Here is a 23959-nt window from a genome sequence, read left to right on the forward strand (position 1 = left end):
ACCATGTTTAGATAAGACTTATGAGGGCAAAATTACTAAAAAATTAATAATTAAATAATAATTTAAATAAATAATTTTATAAAACAATTTAACCATTAAATAACTAACTAAATTCATAAATATCCCTTTATTTCATTTTAGTAAAAGTTTGCATCCATTTTCATTTTAGCATTATCTTTGGGTTGATATTCAGAATCAGAATGAGCTTTATTGCCAAGTATTCTTACACACACAAGGATTTTGTCATGGTGACAGAAGCTTTCAGTGCAGAGAATACACTGTATATACAGATGTCTTACAGTAACATACTGTAAAAATGCTACAGAAATAAAAAGTTAATTGATTAACGAATATTAACTGTAAAATATACAGTAATTTTTTTTTAAATATATTTTTAAAGACAGTACAGTAGTTTTTACAAAAGATATTTGTTCCCAGAATTCCCTGCGTGACCCATTACATTTCATTATATTTTATGGGAATAGTTACGTACAGTGGGGTGTTCTGTGTTATATTTGATGTAATTTTTTTATTTAAATCTCACATGTGTTACCCTAAATGTGTTTAGTGTTTGTGTGAGTGATATTGAGCTCTGTCTCTGCATGTTTATTGGTCATTGCTCCAGGAAGAGCCATTTTTGATGAACATCATGTTATCATGTGCCCCTCTGTAGTAACTACAGTGATTAAAAAATACCTTATTAAGTAAAAAGCAGATTTTTTTTTTTACAGTGTCAGAAGGCTAATATCTAGTTTATGACCTTTTTTTAACTGTAACTTTAACATTATTATTTTTTTTTTACAGTGCCAGCATGGTAATGTAAATTACAACCATTTAAACTGTAAAATGTACAGGTTGTTCTGTTAAGTTGTTTACGATTTTACTGTATTTATTTACATAATTATTCTGGCAAAACAACAGGATTTTCTTTACAATGTACAAACGTATACATTTAAACATAGTGACATAAAAATAAAAGGTCACACTTTATATTAGGTGGCCTTAACTATAACATTATATACAATGTATTTACGGTGTAACTACATGTTGTTCTGCAAAATTCCCACATTTGCTAGAAGTAAGGGTAGGTTTAGGATTAGGGGTTTAGTTTAGTTTTGGGTTAAGGTTTGGGTTTGGGTTAAAGATAAAAATGTAACTACAAATTAAATGCAAGTACTTTAAATGTAATTACAATGCAACAACGTGGATGTAAATAATAAGTATATTGTATCAAATGCTTAAATACATATTAGTTAAGGTCACCCAATAAAGTGGGTCCAACAGATATACAGTTATGTGCAGGTGATGTAATGTGTTGAAGAAGAGGTAGGATATGTTAAAGAATATAAATGAAATATGGAGTAGGAACAGATGGATTGAATATGGTGGCATTGACAAAAGGAAAGTATACTTCGGGGCAGTTTTAACTGTTCATGAGGTGGATGACCTGAGGGAAAAAACTGTTCCTGTGCCTAGCTGTTCCGTTTTTCAGGTTAGCATGAGCTTTTTTCTTTTCATTTTTATTTTCAGGGTTATTGTCATCAGCACATAACTCAACGACAATGGGCGTCTTCTTTCAAGGACATCCTCTTCCATAACGACCTTCTCTCACAGAATCAACAGCAATGTTAAGGTAATTTCAGCATTTGTTTCATCCAACATTTGCTATATGGGTTAAAATAAAGTAATTGTAAACATTTTGTTTTGCAGCTTAATGTTAACAAACAATTATAATAATAATGAAAACAAATAAAAAATTATATTGCACCAGGCTTAGCCATATTTACGGTGTGAAAAAACACACCTAAACTCACTAACCAGACAAAAGAAATCCAAAGAAATTAATTTTGAAAGGTGACGCATACTGTTGTTGACTGACATGCCGATAACCCTGAAAATGAAAAGACACAAAGCTCTTAATCAGATAGTTCACCCAAAAATTTAAAGTATCTCATCTAATGCCATCCCAGAGGTGTATGACTTTCTTCTGCAAAACAAAAAATAAGATTTTTAGAAGAATATTTCAGCTCTGTATGTCCATAAAATGCAAGTGAATGGGTGCCAACATTTTAATGCTAAAATAAATCACATAAAGTCAACATAAAAGTAATCCATAAGACTCCAGTGGTTAAATCAATATATACAGAAGCGATATGATAAGTGGGGGTGAGAAACAGATCAATATTTATGTCCTTTTTAACAATAAATTCTCCTCCCTGCCCAGTAGGTGGCGATATACACAAATAATATGAATCGTCAGAAACAAAAGTGGAAATGTATGGTAAAAAATACTAAAAAATTGATCTGTTTCTCACCCACATCTTACATATAGCTTCTGAAGACATCGATTTAACCACTGGAGTTTTATGGATTACTTTTGTGTTGCCTTTAAATGCTTTTTGGACCTCCAAACTTTTGGTGACCATTCACTTTCACACACGCATTGTGAGGACCTACAGAGCGGAGATATTCTTCTAAAAATATTTGTTGGTTTTTTGCTGAAGAAAAAAGTCATTCACATCTGGGATGGCATATGAGTAAATGATGAGAGAATTTTCAGTTTTGGGTGAACAATCCCTTCAAATAAAATAAAAAATCCAAAGCTAATGCTAAAATGAAAATGGATGCAAACTAGTGCTAAAATTGAATAAAGGGACATTTATTGATTTATATATTGATTTAATGATTTATGTAATTATTTTATAGTTTTTTTTTGTTGTTGTTTTACGATTTCAATATGTATTTAATGATTTATTAATGAGTAATTCAGCCCTGCCTAAAGACAAGATTTGATTCAGTAGTTCCTGTAATCTACAAAGATGGACTCTTCTTTACACTAAAACAAAACTCATTTTTAATTTTGGCGCGCACACTAGAGAGTCCACAGTGGCCGTTTCCGTGAATGACATCACCCGCTCCTCCTACTTACAGATGGCGGCTACTGCTGATAACCACAACCGCATTCATCATGGAGTTGATCGAATAAATCTGCATAATGACTGGTAGGATTTGTTTATTTCGTTATTTAGTCAATTCTTAAAGGTTTATTACATTAATGTTTTGTGTTTCAGAATTTAAACGCCGCAAAAGGTAAAACAAACGTCACTCGCTGGGTTTGACAGCTAGTAATACATGGTTTACTAGTATACTGGCAAAGTTTACCTGTTATCGTCATAATTAATTAAGCCTTTTTGTAAAGCAGTGGTTTGATCGGACAGCTGTTTGTTCTAATTCGCCATGTTTTATGAGCATCTTATAGGTAGGTAGCATCTTTGACACTGGTGAATGAGCGGTGTTTGGGTTTTTGGAGTGGTTGTTTGTTGTGTTTTTGTCAAACGAAATTTGTTTGGCTAAATCAACCTAGACTGGTTACCTGAATTGAAATTGATACCTGGACAACAGCATACTGCTGTGTTTGTGCACAAAGCGAAAGCTCTCATTCCCGCCCAGAGAGGCAGATACTTTTCTGTTAGAAAGCGAAGAGTCTAAGTCATCACTGTGACGGAAGCACTGAAAGCAGATATTTCGTATTTACCTTTTTATGTTACATCAGGTGACAGCGAAAACCTACCTGATTTATTTTTGCTCTGTTTTTCAATTTTAAGCTTTTCCCTTTATCTTTGTTTTTTGCAGACACCCACCCACTTGCCAACCTGGAACCATGTAGCACAGGTGAGGTTAATCTAAAATAGGCCTATACTGACTGCCATTGGTCAAGTACAGATTCTGAGTATTAGTAATTATGTAAAATAAAGTAACCCTGTTAAAACGAAGTGTATGTGGAATAACTGTGCAGACCTTAAAAAAGCAGGTTATGGTTATTTAAATAAATTAGAGGTTTGAATACACACATATAAGTTTACTTGTCTTAACACATGATACATGCATCTCACTCCGTGCAGATGACACCGAAGACTTTTAAAGACACATGTTTATATTTCATCACTATAAAATGTCAAGTAGCCTCAAGCAACGCTTCACCTCTGAGGGTGAGATATAGTTCACCAGTATTGTGTATACTGTACAGTGTACAGGGATGCATGGTGTGTTGGGCTGCTTCTGATCGGCTGTTGTTGATCTGCTTGTGGGCTTATTGCGGTATGGCACAATGGTAATGTACTTCAGCGTATGGGCATGTGCAATATCTTCCTTTATCCTTGCCGATCCTCCCTCCCTCCCTCCCTCATTTTAGATTTATCTGCTGTCATGATGTCACTTTTCATATTTTCCAGTCAGTGACTGGGTTGCGCCAACTAACAAGTTTGGTAACATTTGATGCATTGTCTGTCTTTCAGTGTTTGGGCAAATGCAATGTCTTCATCCTTGCTTAATTTTTCCCCTTTTCTTTTTCTAGACTTATCAACTGTAATGTCAATTCTCTTTCATATTTACCAGACAGTCTGATTGGTGGCTGCTAACAATCCTAATGAACTTGCACTCGCATTTATTACTGGTTTGCAAGGGGATTAAGCTCCCATGGGGGTATGGAGGAGGGTTACTGTTGCTTTTAAAGTTCTTGCCTAAATGTCTGACTTACTGTCTTTTCTTCTTTAAGTGAAAGAATACATTCCGCTTGGTACACCTCGGCGCCAAAGTTTAGATGGCATATCCCATCCTGTATCAGGAAGACCACATCTTGAACTTCATAAGAAAACTCCAAAACTGTTAAGCTCACTGCCTAAACGTAGCATACTGCCAATCAAAAACCCTGAGCTGGAGCAGAGAGACAAGTCCAACGCAGCCTCCATCAGATTTCAAAATTGCAGCGTTGTTGTGAGAAAACTACATCCAAAAAATGGAAACGGTCACTCCTTTAAGGATGGGCCTCTAAATCCCATGGTTAAAAAGGAGGTGAAAAGGACCAGTTCTTACATCAGAGATAAAGAACTTTCTATTGCACTCAGTAAGGAGCTAAATAAAAACCTGAGGGTAAATGCAACTACTAATACATTTTTTATGCATTTTATATGTTATTATTCACAGTTTTAATGACCAGCTCCTATGTTGTTTATTTTTGGTTGCTGTGGTCATTACATTGGCATCTCTGATCACTGTTTCTTCTGGTAATTAAATTTAGAGTTCCCATGATCTTGGAAAAAAACTTTGAAATATCAGGGAATTTTTAAATTGTGTTTTCAAGGCTTAGAACATATATGACATAACATCAAAAATAGATCTTGCACCTTTGTCGAAAAGATGTGTGACGTGATTGCAAATGCTTCGATCCTGATATTGTCCAAATGGAAAAAAATTGCAACCACACAAAAAAGGATTGTCAGCCGAGATATCCAATGTTATTTTTTTATTTGTTCATCGGTACAAAAATGTGCAATAAAGTGCTCTGTGCATATGGTGTCTTTTTTAATATGCACGGAGCACTTTATTGTACACTTTTGTACTGCTAATCAGTCGGTTGTTTGAACGACTAGTTGACTAGTCATGTGTTAAGGATAATAATGTAGAATTAAACTCCATTAGGGTCACGTGACCCCAATCAGAAGCATATATGGATGCTAAGCATAGCACTTCAACATTGTAACGAATGGATATTCAACAAATAAAAAGGCTAAATAACTATAACATCTTATTGAACAAAACTATCAAAGTAAGAAAAGCATGAAATAAGAAATACTCCAATAAAGAACGGCACAAAACCATTAATACACATGCAGAATGCAGTCTCAGGCGATCCTCACTGCTCAAAGTGCAGAACTAAAAGATAATATTGCATGTACACATCTAGTTCACAACATCGAGAAGCTGTAATTATTTATTTAAACAGTTACTGACAGAATCAGCAAAATACTTCAATCTATCCAAAGCACCTCAAAACTAAATGAACATTACTTACAGCAGAGAATGTAACATTCGACAGTGATCGACTTGTAATGTGTTGTTGATGTAGTTCTTTGATGCTGTAACAGCAGTGGTGCATAAATGGAATAAACTTAAAGCATTAAAGAGACTAAACTTCTTGCAGAGGATTTTACTGTGCTGTTGTTCACTGCTGTTGTTCACTGCGAAGCACAGCAAGCTATCATTGCGCAAAAACGCTCTCCAAGAAGTTCTCTCTCTCAATTTGAGAATTGCGTCTCTCATTAAAACTACCACCATTAAAAATATGATATGTTAGCAGTCAACCATACTAATCAACTAGTCAGTTGTTGGACAACAGTTGTTGTTAGTCGATTAATCAACCACCGTAGCACATCCCTACTATAGATAGTGATTGTGAGTAAATCATTATTTTAATGATTCTTATGTAATGAGTCTTCTTTTCTTTTTTTTATTATTATTTTTGGAACATAGAATTGGTTAAACCGTTTTTCAAATCAGTCTGAATGATTTCTTTGCAAATTTTTTGAATCAAAGTGATTTTTTTTTTAAGCAATCCTAAATGACTGGAAAGGTCATGGGAAACGTCATTAATTTGTCAAAATATCTGGGAAACCTGAAACTTTATTTACTGTAGTCATAATTGTTATAGTCTGTTGTTGCTGTCTGCTTCCTGGCATTTCACTTCTGAACCATTAAAGCTCTGATATTCCTTGTCCAGGTTGGAGGTGGTATATTTCATTCAGATTGCTGTGCGACAACGTTTCGGAGGCATATTGATCTTCAGTCATCTCATTCCAGGCCTAATCCTGAGAGCCATAGTTCCTTCTCATTCAAGCAAAGGCCTAAAAGCTCAGTTAACACAGGGCAGCAAAACATCCACCACCCTGAACAAAGGAAAGATAGAGAGGAGAATAGAAATGACAAACCATTTAGCAACATGTCTTTGCAGAAGGTACAGTAAGAGCTCTTAATTTGTGTTGCATAATTTCTCTCTTTATGAAGTGACTTTGAGCACGTTTGTGGAGAAATGTGTCATTTGTTCACTGTCTTAATAGACAGACAATTATAATATTGTATTATAACATATTGTAATATGTTTGTACGTTAAATGCCCCTAAACGCGTAAACACTGAAACTTTCAATGTTGCACTGTTTGTTTGATCATCCCAACCAGCCCGAATGTTCTCAACAAATGTTATGAGTTTGGGGCAGGACTGTGTTTTTTTTTTTTTGATCAATAGCAGACAGGGGAGTATTTGTGAAACCTGTTTGAAAACCGTAATTATTTGATGTTGCAAGTGGCATATAAATTGCACAATTCACCTTTAAGCATGTTCAGCTTTTCATTGGTTTTATTTCAGGAACTAAGCACCCCTCACCAGAAGACTTTCCCAGGTAAAGATTATTACCCTTTGTTGCATTATTAATACTGCTCAGCTAATTGAATTGCACTTTTCTAACTAAACTGGTGCTTTGTCTCCACCGATTACCCCATTTTGCCAACAGAGGGCAGGCTTTCCCTTTCTGCAAAGAGAAAAGGGGAGGATATTGCAGGCAATGAGAGGGAAATTAAGCGGCCAGGTCTAGATGTCCAGCTCACACCCAGCACTTCAATTATAAACTCACCTCCAAAGTATGTCAGACGTGCTTTCTTGAACTTCAGCAGTGAGTCTGTGCTAACTATAAAGGAGAAACAGTCCCCTAAACCACTCAGTCCCACATCAGACACCAACAAACCAAGACCTCCATCCTCCCTGCCCAGGCAGCTGTTTAAACCTTGTAAGGAGCCCAGCAACAAGTCAAACACCGAAAGTGACAAACCACACTCATTTCAGTTCACTAAATTCCCCTTAACTGGAGAGCCTAAAGATGCTATGGTAGCACGTGGCATCAAAAATCCCAAAACTCCATATAGCCAACTGCAATTTCGCAAAATCTCTCTTAAGTCAAGCACAACGTTTGGCAGCGTCGAGACACACTTTACTCCTGACCCTTTCATTACATCTCCCAAAACCCATAGCAAAAATATAAATGGAGAAAGAGAAGGTTGCACTGTCTCCACACACCCAAGCTCCTCATCCAGCCACAAGGATAGTGTTAAAATTTGCTCACCCCCCCATCAACCTGATCTAAGAACACCAAGATTTTCTGAGCAAGCCAGTTCATGCAAGATAGAACTGGATGAAAGAACGCAGTTGAAAGAGGAGCACTCACGCAGCCCCAAGGCTAACATGACTGTCCCAGCTGTGTCTGTGAAAGTAGAAGGATCAACAGAAAAGAAACGCTGCCCCCAGTGGAAAGATCCCTTAGAAATTGAGCTGGAAGATGACTCGGGAGATGATCTGAGAGAAAGCTGTGCTATCAGCCTGAGCAGCAGCAGCAGTGGTCATGAGAGTGATCAGCTACCATCCCTGAGGGAGATCATGGATTGGAGTGTTCGTGTTCCTGTTACCCCTGAGAAAGATGCTTTCTCTGAGCCCATGACACCAGTCCCAAAATCAGCTGTAAGTTAAGTCTAGTGATGTTCAATTACAAAGGAAAACTCATGATTAACTCAAGTGTCATTAATCACTCTTCAATGTTTCTGATCTCCTCATTTTTTATTTATCTCCATTAGCCCGAGGCAGTGAAAACCAAAGCAGTTAGTTATAGAAATACACTGGAGCAGATGCTGCGAGAGAAGGAACAATATCAAAGGTTGGTCTATGACCGAGAGATCAAAATCTCTGCATTTGCAATGTCAGGAGGTTTTATTTGTGGTGCTTGCTAAGGCATGCATCACTGTAGCTATTGCTCATATATAGGAATAGTGATGTTTCAGAACCCTTAACTTTTGCCCGTCCAAAAAAAATCCCATATACTTAAAATGAAGGAATTACCCAAGCCACATCACAGGGAATGTCATATAGACATACAACTACCTAGCAATGTGCTGAAAACCTCCCAGAACACCTTATCCAACACCCACCAAACCTTACCTTTATGCACATTTTGCATGGCCAAGATCCACTCACAAGTCTAATCTGAATTACTATTCTCTTTTTCTTCTATGCTGCTTATGTATGCATTGATGCCAGGCACTATGGTTGACAATAACACCTTGTGTGTGTAAAATTGACAGACCACTCACTCCCTCAGCCTCCCAAACCTGTCATTATGCATTTATCATAGAGCCTCACCATAATAATAAATGGCAAATAATTACTTTACACACTTTGTAATACATAGGTCAAAAGAGCTGGAGAGACAGTTACTTGCATCTTGCGAAGAGGACCTGCTGAATTTCAATGAGGATGAGAACAGTGAAAATAAAGACGAAGAAATTTCACATGAGCAAAGGTATTTTTTTCATACTGTAAGTGGTTGTCCGTTAGGCTCTATTTTCACTGCACACAATTGCAATTGGTCAATTCAGATCAGTTTGATCAGAAAGTGTAGTGAATTTCCGATATATCCACAGTGCTTGCTATAGTAATGAGTTGTCAGAAAGATGCCTAGTGACTTTCTTTCACAACAGCTGTAAGTAGCAAGCTGTCAACATGAAAGATGAGGCATGCTAGACATAAGCAGGGCCAAACGGAATTTGACTTTTTCAATTTTGTGGGAAAATCTGTGGAATGGATCTAAAAATAGTAAAATAAGTGAAACTCTGTACTGTACTTTAACCGGTAGTTGAAATCATAATCAAACTACTGATAATGAAGGCGTATGTTTTAATTAATGTTTTTAAGTGGAATAAAGACTTTTTAAGCATGTTTACCTAGTTTTAGAAATTATTGTGTAGGCATATTAATTTGTGAAATTGTGCAGTTATTGAATGCAGGCTTCTTTGCCTTAATTAGTAGCTCTATTTTCCTTAAGCCTCTTGAATATTTCATCATTTATCATTATTATCTGTTCATTTTTAGGGAATTCTTGCAAAGGTTCTCTGTTGCCTCATGTGCCATCAGGGACATCCACCCTGGAGAGGAAGTGTTCACACCTGCTAAGTTTGGCCGACTCTTCAGTCATGAGACTCTGGACCTGAGAAAGATTAGTGTCACTCCACACAACAGATCACAACAAATCCTCCTTCAGTAAGACTTTCACCATTAAATAGACACAAAATTATGCTCTGAACCCTAACAAAAATGATGTCAAAGTTTTTCTTGCTTATATTATAAAATGTTATTCTGTGAATTGCCAAAATGTACTAGTTGATGACATTGAAAATAAACAGGTTTGCTAAAAGGAATATTCCGGGTTCAATACAAGTTAAGCTCAATCGACAACAGTTGTGGCATAATGTTGATTACCACAAAAAAATTATTTAGACTTGTGCTGCCTTTTCTTTAAAAATCTTATTGAAAATTAAGGTTACAGTTAGGCACTTACATTGTAAATGAATGGGTACATTTTTTGAGCGTTTAAAGGCAGAAATGTGAAGTTTATGATTTTATAAAAGCACTTGCATTTAATTCTTCTGTTAACACGTATATTGTTTACATCTTGTGGCTATAATTTTAAAACGGTGAGTTTGTTTAATGTTTACGGATTGGCCCCATTCACTTCCATTGTAAGCACCTCACTGGAACCCAGATTGTTTTTTTTTAAGGAACAGGAGGAACGAATCAATTTTAATTTTGTGGTTATCAACATTTTGTCTCAAATGCTGTCATTTGAGATTAACGTATTGAACCTGGAATATTCCTTTTAAAGGTGCATGAACTTATTTTTTTTTTTTTTCCTAATTTTAAAAGTTTTACCCTTAAATGAATAGTGCTTTTTAACCAAAAAGTACTAATAAACTAAAAAGTAAAAATTATGTATGCATGAGATTAAGACTCCAGTCGTTTTCTCCTCATTTCTTTTTGGCATGTCAGGGCTGCCTACTGTTTGAGAGGTTTGACTTGACTTTCTCCGTAATGCTTTTAACTAGAAAAGTCTCACTAGAATTGAAATTGGTCACATCAGATTTGAGGTCTGCGCTCTGCAATTTCGAGGGTAGCCCGGGTGTTGCACGCATGCGTTAGAGAGAAGAACAGATCATGATTGCAAGCTGTTTCCGTTTCAATCGTGCGAAAGTGCAGATGAGAAGCCTTTAGCTGATTGCGAGATTATCATTAAATCTGCCTCGGCAGTCCTAAATAGGCTATCACTTGGACGGCCGCCGAAATATCTTCAATAGGAGAACGATGGCATTGTTCTTTCCCTACTCTCCGTGATCCAGTCCGAATATACTTGCGACCCACCAGTTAAGAAACACTGCTTTAACTCACACACACACACACAGACACACACACACACACACATTTATGTCATACCCCCTCGGTTCTCTCTGACATTTTCTCCGGTGTGTGTGGGGTGCAAGTTGACGAGTCTGTCAGGCAGTCGAGGAGGAAAGGAGATGTGCACGCACGCGCAGGTGAGATTCTCTGTCAGGTTGTATTTTGTTTCTCAATACCGAAGATAAGCAAATGTACATGGTATGATAACCGTCAATTTTCATACTGTGAAACCGGTTTACCGCTGCCACCCTAGCTACAACTACGGTGCTAAGTGTCAATATAATTCAAAGACGACATATCGGTCAGCGCAACATAATACAAAAATTACTGTACACCTCAAATTCCGTTGAGATAAGATTTAGTTATAGAAGAGATCTGCTTGTTATTGGTAATAAATGAAGAATGAGCATTTGTGATGTGAGTAATATAGGAGATGCATCTGTTATGATTTGTATCTTGTTAATTTGCAATGGGTTTTGTAGTTTTAGGGTCTTTTGTGTCATGGGTTGGTAATTTATTCTTCTGTTTTTCCTCTGCAGGGCCAGTACTGAGAAAGTGTTGCATCTGATTAGTGCAGGCTTGCTGAGGAAAGCCTACTGTTCTTTCCCTTGTCAGCCTGAGGTTACACGCTGGCTTTTCCAGGTAAAGCCGCCCACCTACCTCATATTTTATACCTTAAACACACACTCCCACAAACCATATGCTCGGTCAACAATATATGGAAGTAAATGCAGTTGCTCCAAAAAAGTATTTTGGCACTTAAGCCACAATTAAAAATGTATTTATGACTTGATACAGCTACTGTAAATTGCCTGTAAAGTTAGTTGAGAAAAGGTCTAGTGTAATTTGCTCCTACGTGACACGATTTTATTTTTAATGCGTTTTGTCTAATGCAGAGCCATTCATACATTTTTAAGTGTGGCTTTAGTACCAAATACTTTTTTGTGGGGCTACTGTACTGTAGGTTTCATCTCAAGCCACATGTATTGTAGTTTTCCTTTTGTATTGTTATATAATTTTGTTGACGTTTTAGGACCTGCTGCTCTCTTGATATACATCTAAAGTGAGTTCTAAAATCTGCTTGGTTGCATTTTGTTCAGGCTTGCTTATGTTCTCGAGAAACCTGCATTCCTTTGCGATATGTACATTCAAATCGGCTAAAACCTAAACATTACAGTCAGTAAACTTTGTTGAGACCTTACAACTTTAATGCTCCATTTAGGGACTTTATTTAAAATCCATTCCAAAATCCAAAATAATTACAACCAATGCTTCACAGAGTGAACCGTCTTCTGCTTGAAACATATGTAAAATTATGTAACCATAATACTTTTACAGATGATGTCAGTTCACCCAAACCCCATCACTTCCTCACGGATCCTGCAGTCTCTGCAAACCATCGCTTTGTCTGCTGCTGAACGTATAGGTATGCTCAAAGGACCTCATATTGGTCAAATGTGCTGTTCTCTTGTAGAACTGCAAGAAGTACTAACATTTACTTTTGTTTCGTAGTGGAAACCCACAGCCGAATGTTTAAGGTGTGGGTGCCCACTGTACAGGATATTGCACTGGTGTTCCTTAACATGGGAGCATCATTCATCGGTCTCTTCCCTCTTGAGGCCCTGGAACCCCCTTTTACTGAAGGAGACCTTTTGTGAGCGTTTAACCATTTTATCTTCAACATTAGGACTTTTATAAGCATTTGCACTAGCTTTAATAAGCTTTGTTTTTGTCCTTTAGATTAGTTGACATAGACCATAACTTATAAAACAGATAGGCTCTATAATTCTGATTGGATGAGCCAAGTTTGAAGCCAGTGTAAAATGTTGATAATCGCACTCACAATCTTTATTTATGCACCAAGTTGCTCATTGCCTGAAGCAACTGTAAACAACCTACAATTAGTCTAATGAACTATATTACTTGCTAGAAGAATAGTTCATTTCAGTTATTATTAATGAGAACTTAAACTATTTATTGAACTTTAGGATCTTTTATCATAATGCTGTTGCTGCCATTTTGTAAAAGCAATAAGCCACTCGAGGCTATGCTTTACAGGGATTCTACCATGGTTAAGGGGTTTGTTTGGTACTCCACTTCAAGTTGTGCCTAAGTACACCCCTTATTCATCATGTTAAAACTAACTGTAACACATGGCCTCTCATTACTTATTGCTTTATTATAAGACAATCGTTTAGTGAGGCAACACTAACTAAAGAGTGTTCCATTATTTGTCACACATTTCTATGTCTTGGCAGAGAGGGCTTTCAGCCGGAAGAAACCAGCCACGAAAGACTGATTTCTGATATGAAATTTCAGATATCTTTTCCAGTGCATAATTTAGAGAGTGTTCTCAAGGTATGATTAGTGTGTGATGTTTCGTTGTTAGATTTTTAAATAAATGGTAAGTCAGTTCTGAACTGAAAGACATTGTCAATGTTCTTAGTGCTTGTGTTTGTGTATTCACTCAGTACCTGTTCCTATGCACTGCGCTGTGTCCGAGAGCCTACACTGACAAGGAGTTGCTGTTACTTCTAACAGTGACATGTAGAATCGGACTGGAGACACATTTCCAGCTGCTGCCAACTGGACACTTCAGCCTCCTCCTCCAGAACCTGCTTAAGAACATCACACACTGGGAAGTACAGGTCAATAAGACTTCTGACTGTCTACTCCATTCCAGAGCTCAACAATAAGGATTATGTTTTGATAACTTGGTCAGCCAGTAGTTTTGATTTATTTTATTTTTTTCACTATTTCTAAGTTGAAAAATCTATTCAAGTAAAAAAAAAAATGCAATCTATTTTAAATGATGCCTTGGACGCTGCCACAAAACATTCTCATAATTTCGAGAAAACCTCATCAATGTCAGTCAACTATAACTTTTTGTTGACAAGGACCCCAGATATGGCAATCACCTTGTGAGGGACCCCCCTCTTAAAATACAGAATATAAAGGTCGCTACATATTTTTGTTTAAACACCTGAAAACAAAATTGTGCGTTATTATATAGATGATTTAAAACTTTAAAGCTGAATGCTACTCGCTTAATTTCAGTAATTGCCCTATTTTTGGACCCTTTACTCATGAAGTAATTTAATTATGGCTGACTATGAGAAGTGAATTTTCATAGTTGAGTTTGAATTATTCTGCATCCACATCACTAGGAATCAGTGTAAGTCCAACACAACAAATTAAAAAAATTACTTGGTGCACCATTAAATAATTAGCTTTTATATTGTTATTGTACTAAAGCCAAAAGATATTATACAAATATTATCTGTAGGGATGCACTAATGTATTGGCCAGTTATTGACCAAATTAAAACCATTGGCTATAACCATTGATATAAACCTCCAATATCAACCACTGTTTTCTTATATTGGTGTTTTTAATTATAAATAAACCTTCAGTTTTTGATATCAGCATTTTCATGCTTATTCAATCATAGGCATGAAAATGCTGATATAAAAACTGATGGTTTATTTATAATTAATTGCATAAATGTATTGCATTTTATTTAGTTTATAATAATTTCTCTTTGTGTTATATAAAGAAATACCTACCAAAATAAATTAAATCTGAAAAAGTATGTTGAATATAAAAATTCATAATATGAATTTGTATTGTTCCATCATAATATGAATTGTGTTGTTTAGAACTGCAAAACCGTAAGTGCAAAAATGTTTTAGAAGTGCAAAAAAAACCCTTTTCACCCACATAAATCGTCATATTATACTTTTCGTCTTGTATTTATCTTTCATTGCTCTCTTAAATTGTCTTGTCATGTGTTCAAAAGATCCGGTCCATGTTTAATTTGTTGTTAGAACAATAAAATAGCATTTGTACATCTTTGTACATTTTTAAAGCATACTTCCTATGCAAAACATTGATCTGATGACAAAATTTGGTGGGTAAGTGGCAAAATGTCTGAATCAGCCTATAATTTTGTTTGTTTGTTTGTTAAAATCTGTATTCTATTCAGCCAAAAATTTGAGAGAAACTGATGTAAGATGTTGTGACAATGACACATTGGCCTCGGATCATCGAGCCATATATATTGTTGAGCTGTGAATTCATTCAAGTATCAGTTCCATTCACAATGGTTCCATTTCTTCAGTTAACACTGGTTTTCTGTTTGTATATCTACAGATATCTAAAGCTTGCCAGACTCTGACTGATTTGTCGGAAGATCATCACAACCTCAGGCGGCTCGTTTATCTTCTGCCAGAAAGCAGTCGTGGAAAGTGAGTGAAAACCTGTAATGCAATATAAATATTAATGCTACATGTTGACTTTAATGTGGACAGTAGAGAGAGCAGATGAATCAACATTACTATAAATATTTGCAGTAATTTTTAATTTGCCTTTTATTCAACAGGCAATTAAAACGACATTTGTGTGTGTCCATGATTTCTAAGCTTTTAAATCACACCTGCACTTACAAACCCTCAGGGACAGAGTTTAAGGTGAGAATAACCAATTAAATCAATAGTAGCTTGCATTGCTGGACTTTTGGGAGTCAAGTCATCCTTGCTTTCCGACACTGTATTTTTTCAGATATCTGAGCTGAGACCTTTCCTACCTCATATGCGTCCCTCATCCCTGCTGAAAAGCTTCAGGTCTGCAAAAAGAGCAGAGGACTGTGATGCCACTCTAGACCAAAAAGTGAGCAGGAAGTCCTCTATGGGCTTAAGGCTATTGTATCAGAACTATTTTAATATTCAAGAGTGATATAGCAAGCCCAATTAGAGTTTATTAAGCTTATAAATGATCTCCTTTTATGCAGGCATATTACCTCTGCTACAGCCTTTTGACGTTGACAAATGAAGCCTCCAATTTTGAGTTTTTACCCTCAAACCAGAGAGTAAGTGTTTTTATTCAATTTTATAGTCGAGTCATAAAGGAGCAGTGTCAGTGAATCAATCACATAATGACCCTGTCAATGGACACAGCTCAGCTCTGTCTTCTCGTATCACTCTCACCCTCAGGGACCAATTATAAGTATAACTAATTTTTCATTCTATAGAGAAAGAAGCACTTGTGTGCATTAAAGTGATTGATGATTTTACTGACTACAGGAGTGATGTATATTCATTATGTATCACCTTGATAACCGACTTTCCTTTTCCACAGTAAAAACTATGTTTTTTTCACTAAATAAACACAAAGAGGACTGTTTTCATTTACAGTGGCAAGACAAAGTATGGGAACCCTTTGGAATCAGCTGGTTTTTTGCAATAATTGGTCATAATATGTGATCTCATTTTCATCAGTCACAAGTATACTTTAGTATACAAGTACACAAACAATTACAACACACAAACAATTACAATCTTTCATGACTTTATTTAACACATCCCATTACACATTCACATGCTACAAATAATGCTATAATAGCATTATAATAAATGTAAAATGACACATGAAGACTTCAGTGAACATGACTCATTGATTCAGCACTTTGAGTTAATTCACATTTTTTATATCAGAACTGATTCACAGAAATTAATCACTTTATAATTACAACTGTAATTAACTTGACAACTGAAAAAGTATGTGAATTTAAAATCTGGTTGATCCTGCTTTGGCAGCAATAACCAAAACCAATCATTTCCGGTAGCTGTGGATTAGATCTGCACAACGTTCAGAAGGAATTTAGGTCCATTCTACCTTACAGAACTACTTTGGCTCAGCTATATTCTCAGGATATCTGGTGTGAACAGCTCTATTGAGGTCATTCCACAGCATTGGGTTAAGGTCTGGGTTCTGACTGGGTCACTCCTAAAGGTGGATTTTCTTTTTTTCATTCTGGTGTGGATTTGCTTCTATATAACTTCTATTAAGCTTCAGCTGGCACACAGCCACCCTGACATTATCCTGTAGGATATCTTGATAAACTTGGGAATTAATTTTTCCCTCAGTGATGGAAAGCGGTCCAGGCCCCGAAGCTGCCCCAAATCATGACTCAACAATACCTGATGCAAGGCATGGTCCATGTTAGGAGATGATTCTTGTGAATTGGAAACTCAAAATTTGGAGTGCTTTTTATAAGTCAAAGTAGCTCTAACCCACACCTCCAATCTTGTTTCATTAATTGGATGCCAGGTTTGTCAACTCCTATTAGCTTTTGTTGATGTCATTAAGCCTAGGGGTTCACATACTTTTTCCAACCTACATTGTGAATGTTTGAATGATGTATTCAGTATGTACAAGAACAATACAATAATTTAAATAAGTTATTAGTTAAAACAGATTATGCTTGTTCATTAGTTGTAAATTAGATAAAGTTCAAACCTGATTTTAAGACAAATTTATACATAAATGCAGGTAATTTCAAAGAATTCACATACTTTTTCTTGCCACTGTATATGTACCAATATAACAATACATAGTGATAAATAGCATTATTTACCTATGTATATTTTTATATTTAATAGCATTATAATAAATGTAAAATGACACATGAAGACTTCAGTGAACATGACTCATTGATTCAGCACTTTGAGTTAATTCACATTTTTTATATCAGAACTGATTCACAGAAATTAATCACTTTATAATTACAACTGTAATTAACTTGACAACTGAAATGCTGTTTTTGCGGAGACGATATTAATACATATCAGTATTAATGTTGTCAAGCTTGCAAATTGCGAAATAACGAGGGATTGAAAACTAGTCTAATAATACAGTCTTTAGAAACTAAGGCAAAATAATAAACACATTAAAATGATCGTGATGTACAGTGTTGCTTCATATTAAATGTATCGCCAGAAAAATGATGGTGAATATACAGTATACTATCAAACCCTAGTATTTTATCTTAATGCTATGGAGACAAAACGGTTCTAGTCAAATTGTGAACTCTAAAAGCCTTGCACAATAAAAGCTTACTATAACAGTGATTTATTGATACTCTCAATATTCCTTTAAGAGATCAGCGAATCATCTGATCATGCCTTAGTCTTTGTCTTGTCACTTTTGTTTTATATCACAGTTCTAATGCTTCAATTGGACTAACTTTAAGCCCTTTGTCACTGCCAGAATGACCTGCGGAGTCTTTCTTCTCAACTGGAGAAACACATTAAATGTGACATAAGGGAGAGCGAGAAAATGCTGTACAGGAGCAAGGTAAAGAACAATCTCATTCTATTCTTTTTTCTGAGAATCCCTCATTCTTTTGTTATCAAAAAGGGTTTTGAGTTGAATCTTGAGTTTCAGATTTTTTATTAACAGCATGCTTGTCCTTTTGTCTGTAGGTGAAAGACTTTGTGGCAAGGATATACACCAAGTGGCAGGTGCTTCTTACACGAACAAGGCCTCAAGAGGTAATATATCTCTTACATGAAATGAAGATATATATCAACTGATTCTAAAGAAAGTTATGATTACTTTTGTCTAACTATAAAGGGCACATTTGTGTTTTGAGAGTTCAAGCACCATGGGTTCTTTCATTCATTCACAATCTATCATTTATATGCAGCTGAAAAGAAGAAACAGCCATGTAAAGTCTGCCTGGAAGAGTTGTGGTATTGTTTGAACATGTGTTATTGTAGCAGTCATGTAATCTTAAGGAAATTGAACATTTATTATTTTCAATGAATCAATTGATTAAGTTCAAAAGTCTGAACAATTAATTCATGAATTGGATATTGCTACTGCTCTCAAAAACTCTAATAATCACACTAAGAAGATTTAGAGCAAATGTAAAGAATTTCTGTGAAAAACAGTTTAAATTTCTATTGTTTCTCAAATAAAGCACTCATATGGTTTCAGAAGACTTGGAATATAGTGCAAAAGTCTAGGGCCCTATGAAATCCATTTTTATGTAATTATTTTCCCCCAAATTCTGTGATTTATTTATTTTCTCTGAATTTCGGGTTTTAAAATGTAATTACATTTATAATTACAATAAAAACCCATTATTGGAGTTTTTAGTTTTTTTTTTTTATTATTATTATTGTGGTCCAATAGTGCTGCACAGTAAAGCATCACAGTATTAATGGATGAAGTGATGAAACTCTTGCTTGTGAGATATTGATTAAATATAATTATTGTTGATGTACTGTATTATCATTATTATTATTATTACTACTACATTGAATATTACATTTTACTAAAATCTGGCTTTTGTGGTTTAAGCATCACACTAGGATATATCGTGATTTTAAATTTGATTAATTGTGCATTTATGCATTAATTTCCTCCCAAATATGTCAAATTTTGCGACATTCCGCATTTTATAGTTAATTAATTTTTTATGACTGGATTCCGCAATTCCGTCTTTCTGAAATCATAAGGCCCTAAAAGTTGTATGTACCACTTATATGATACATTTATGTTGCTTTTGCATACATTTCGAAGCTTCCACATTGATTGTAATTGCATGAGAAAGAGTGACCAGTACTTCAAAAAGTTACCCTTTTTTGTTGCTTTTGTGAAAAAAGAAAGTCAAATGGGTTTGGAACATCATGAAGGTGAGCGAATAATCAGATACCAATATCTGGGTGAACTATTCCTTATATAGGCCTCCTTTTATATTCCCAGGGAAAGCTGTATGACTACTGGAAGCCTCCACCAGAAGATGAGGTGCCCAACAGTCCTCATGGCCAGTTTTGTATCACAGCACAAGACACTTCAGAAAGTGCAGAAGAAACTCAGACTACAGAGTCGAGTTGTGCGGAGTCAGATGAAGATGCTGATTGCAAAGAAGAGGAGGACGACTGGCCGAAAGAATGCGAGGAAACCGAGAAGACTGAGGAGAATATGGCACGTGAGAATGAAGAGAGTATGGAGAACAGTGTTGAGATAGGGGACAAAAGTGACGACCAACAGCTGATGGATCTAGATGGAGAAGATGAAGAGCTGTTTAAAAGTCCTTCAAGGTTTATGGAGGGGGATGAAAACGGAGCTCTCATGAATAGAGATGAAGAGCCACATAAGGAAGACCGAAAGCACACAGAAGCAATCAGTGAGGAGTTAGAAGAACTTGAGGATTTATTAAAGAAAGATGGAGAGCTGTTAGAAATGCAAGAGGAAGTGAAGGAAGAGATTTGCGAGATGTCCGTAGACTCTGAGAAAGAATAGTTTTTACAAAGCACCTTTGATGGCATTGGTGCACATTCCTTGTGCAAACAATTTTTATATGGGTGTTTTGTGCACTCATTAATGGTTATAGTCTTTCACAACACATATGTGATGCATGTTTACATATTGGTTATCAATTTGTTTTTACAAATTCCTCTCTTTTATATCAGCTGTCTTATTGAATGTTTGGACTAAACATATGTTTATGTACATATACTGCAAGGTTCATTTTGTTTCAAGGTCTTTCTAGCCATCTCTTTAAGGATGTGTGTGTGGTTATTGTGCACACTGTTAGCTCTCAGGATCAGGGTGTGTGCTTTGTGTGCTGCTGCCTTTGCAATGTTTTTGCCTATTTCATCCGTTTACAAAATATCTGGGGCATCTTTTTCCAGAAACGCCGTGTGTGTGTGTGTCTGTTTAGTGTTTATTAATATTACTCTTAATTCACAAAACAAGGGCTTAAACTAAAAACGTTCTGTTTAATATGCTATAATATGTTCTCCATTGTTTGGAATTCAGAGTGAATTTAGTTATATTGTTTTTAAGCAAATCAGTCTTCCTCAAAACATAAAATTTTAGAAATGTTTGTCATGAGTATAAATTATTTAAAATCTGTATTTCTTAAACTTTTTTGATAATTTGTATTAAAATAAATACTTGTTCTGATGGTTTTTTTGTGTTTGACTGTCCACTCACCTCAGACCATTATGGTCTTACAAGTGTTTACATCATAGTCTTGCACTGTTCACCTCTTCCAAGTGGAGGTAGTAAAGGAGCAATAGAATCTCTTAAATGCATATTTACATTCTGCAGTAAAATAAATTCTGTTGTGCAATTAACTTACACAAAATAAGCAGCTGTATTTTAACAATGTATTTTGTTTATTAATATTTAATCGTGGGAGGATTAAACGTAATTTATTTATTAGTGCAGGGGTGCAGCAGTCATTTTTAAAGTGTGTGTGTGTGTGGGGGGGGGGGCACTTACAGTGCATCATTAATATATTACAGTATATATTAATATATGCAAATTATTTACTTTTAATATTATTCAAGCATTGCAAAATAATCACAAACTTTTACTAAATTTTCTGCAAAAAGTAAGGGCATCTTGTGGAGCACTTCTGTTTCACACATGACAATAAAAGACTGAGCACAAGCTGGTCCTGATTAAATTATTTAGTCAATAATGACAATTGGGCATGTGCACAATTTTATTTTTTACTTGTGAGATTTAAATGTATCCAAGTGGCTCGAGTGTTTTCACTACGTTCACCAAAATTCATTCAGATCCATTTAATGTTTCAGTGACCATTTCTGGTGGTGACAGTTGAGTGTCTTGTGTGAAATTAGTTAGTCACTGAATCAACAATCAACAAATTTTAATCCTTTAAAATGTGTATGTCTACAGATCTAACAGGTGACTTTAGTAGAGGTTTTAAGTATTAAACGAACAAAGCAAATCTATCATAATGGAATGGTGGTGGCTTAGTGGGCTAAAGCACATAACTGTTAATCAGAAGGTTTCCGGTTCGATCCCCACAGCCACCATATCATTGTGTTCTGGATCAAGGCACTTAACTCCAGGTTGCTCCGGGGGGATTGTCCCTGTAATAAGTGCACTGTAAGTCGCTTTGGATAAAATCCAAATGCATAAATGTAAATCTATCATTTCCCAACACTTTGTGAGCAGCTGAGCTTGACTTTTATCAAAAGACAACAATAACAGTCTTACAATAATTATGAGTTTCAATAACGTCTGTATGTTCATGTATAAAAAAGTGTCAACATACAGTATCTGTGTAAAGTGTTCTAAGAACACAGCAGATCTTTCTTTTTCTACAATTTGTCGACTGCACACCAACATAGAGGCAAAAATCATGAGCTGATATTAAAAATAGCTTTACATATTTAACACAGATCTAGTAATCTGCTTAAATTGGCAAAAACAACCAATCAAACTATTACCTCACAAACACAATGTAAAAAGCATAACTAGAAGACTCATGCACATCAGTGTTTATATCAATAAACTCATATAATGTGCGTTTTAAAGAAGGATTGTCCTTGGATTTTTCTGCAGTGCATTTCACATAATGCTGCCAATCAGGAATGATATGTGATAAATAACTCTCATTTGTGTGTTCCTCATCTTTAGATTATTAATTAAGATCAACATCAATGCCGATAAAAACATGGATAAATGAGCATTGTTGAAAGAAACGTTGTAGAAATGAACGTAGCCTCGTTGATTAGACTGTCTGACTGACGGCCTATTACCTAAGAGTTGTTTCGGCTCATGAAACTCACTTGTGATTGGCTCAATCAGCCCAATACAACAAAACACAAAGAATACTGTTTACAAATCCACCATTTGGACTCGGTATGGGTTTAGCTTGAAAATGTGCGGGGGACAAAAATCAAATTTTTAAATAGTGCGGGTCGTTGTATTAGCGTGTTCTCACAAGAGGATTGGCTTAATTAAAAGAAGTGCGCTTTCGTCTATCTAGCAAGTCTAGTCCACTGTCGGCCATGTATGAAACACTCTCGGGAGACTATTTCTAGTAATGTCAGAGCAGTTCCAATCTACTTGAATGGAGAAAGACCAAAATCTCCAAAACTGTTGATGAAGATTGCGATCAAAAAACATATTTCAAATCAACAATAAAATCTGACAATACAGGATTCATAAATTGTGATTCTTTACCTCATATTACGCTAAAATACGCAATTTCTCCAGCTTGTATATATGTAATGCGCATGCGCGTTCAATAGGTGATTGACAGGCGATGTCTATATCTAAAAGGTGATTGGCTCATTTAACTGTAAGGCGGGACTTTCTTTCCACATCCGTTGGGCGCTCGGAGCTGCTTGGTTGCGGGCTCCAATTTCTCCCATCCATTTTAATAGAAGGGGCCCATCTCTGCTAACTTTTCTCTGGCTTTCTGCTATGCATAGTGAAGGAATGCGGCAAAAAAAAAAAAAAAAAAAAAATTAAAATAAAATAAAAATTAAAAAAAATCCCGGGAACCCAGACATTTTCCCCTAATAATGTCGTCCGCAGTGTGTTGCTCTTTCATTGCATTTTGAACCAGGCAGCACAAACATTCAGCAGATGTGGACAGACTCGAGTTGCGCAGGAGGGCGTACCTGTGACGAGGGAGAGCAGATCTCAAGAGCGGACGATCACTACTATCACAGTTGGAGCAGATTCCGTGTGTCAGTCGTGTCTCTCATTACTGGCTATAAAATAACTCATTCTGGACTTTTTGGACGATTTGTGACGAGAAGTACTACAGTAAGTATGTAGAACTATTTGATACTGTACGTTATTTATTATTATTATTATTATTATTATTATTATTATTTTGTAGTAATTGTTATAGTGAGCGTGTCACGAAAGGCAGCAAAGTTCTTTCTGACACTAAGGGGTCGTTCACACTGAACAAGTGTTCGCGTTCGTCCCCGCTGTTTGTCAATTGTTTTACAATGTAAAAGCGAAACATTTTTAATATTTTCAGCGTCTCGCTCAGGAGAGCCTCGTTTTGTTTAGAGTTCAAAAGAGCTTCAACCGTTAAAAAGTTGAAGTCGAAGAAAAGTCGAGACACCTGCGTTCTGTTCGATTCGTTGCGCGCGTCTAGCATTTTTTGTAATTTTTTTTTAACGTAATAACAGTTCTGTGTGAACGGCCCCTACAACTCGCTTATATATTCTGATGGATAACCCGTAGACGACATCCTATAACACTCAAATGCTGAATTATAA

The 23959-nt window shown here is 35.8% G+C and overlaps 2 protein-coding genes across 4 annotated transcripts in view; both read left to right on the forward strand.

The window, feature by feature from the left end:
• Positions 1–2912: 2912 nt before the first annotated feature.
• On the forward strand, positions 2913–20857 carry LOC127660787 (SMC5-SMC6 complex localization factor protein 2-like). 3 transcript variants are annotated; one of them, XM_052151203.1, is made up of 22 exons: positions 2926–3002; positions 3634–3672; positions 3903–3989; positions 4556–4929; positions 6557–6790; positions 7200–7233; positions 7345–8342; positions 8456–8535; positions 9067–9177; positions 9747–9914; positions 11645–11747; positions 12444–12531; positions 12618–12759; positions 13364–13463; positions 13577–13753; positions 15258–15352; positions 15487–15574; positions 15666–15773; positions 15895–15972; positions 18153–18239; positions 18368–18436; positions 19656–20857. In XM_052151203.1, the coding sequence occupies exons 3-22, from the start codon at positions 3929–3931 to the stop codon at positions 20193–20195; spliced, it is 3735 nt and encodes a 1244-aa protein (XP_052007163.1). In that variant the 5' UTR covers positions 2926–3002; positions 3634–3672; positions 3903–3928; the 3' UTR covers positions 20196–20857. The 3 variants fall into 3 exon arrangements, with proteins under 3 accessions (XP_052007164.1, XP_052007163.1, XP_052007165.1); XM_052151204.1 differs by lacking the exon at positions 3903–3989 and having other exon boundaries at positions 2913–3002; XM_052151205.1 differs by lacking the exons at positions 3903–3989; positions 4556–4929 and having other exon boundaries at positions 2943–3002.
• A 2512-nt stretch (positions 20858–23369) lies between these two features.
• LOC127661076 (semaphorin-4G-like) overlaps positions 23370–23959 on the forward strand; it is a 54028-nt gene continuing 53438 nt past the window's right edge. Inside the window, exon 1 of the mRNA XM_052151636.1 lies at positions 23370–23492. The gene's annotated coding sequence lies outside the window, so the exon portion shown is untranslated. The remainder of the gene's footprint in view (positions 23493–23959) is intronic.

This window comes from Xyrauchen texanus, chromosome 20 (genome assembly GCF_025860055.1).
Source record: "Xyrauchen texanus isolate HMW12.3.18 chromosome 20, RBS_HiC_50CHRs, whole genome shotgun sequence".
In the NCBI taxonomy this organism is placed as follows: domain Eukaryota; kingdom Metazoa; phylum Chordata; class Actinopteri; order Cypriniformes; family Catostomidae; genus Xyrauchen; species Xyrauchen texanus.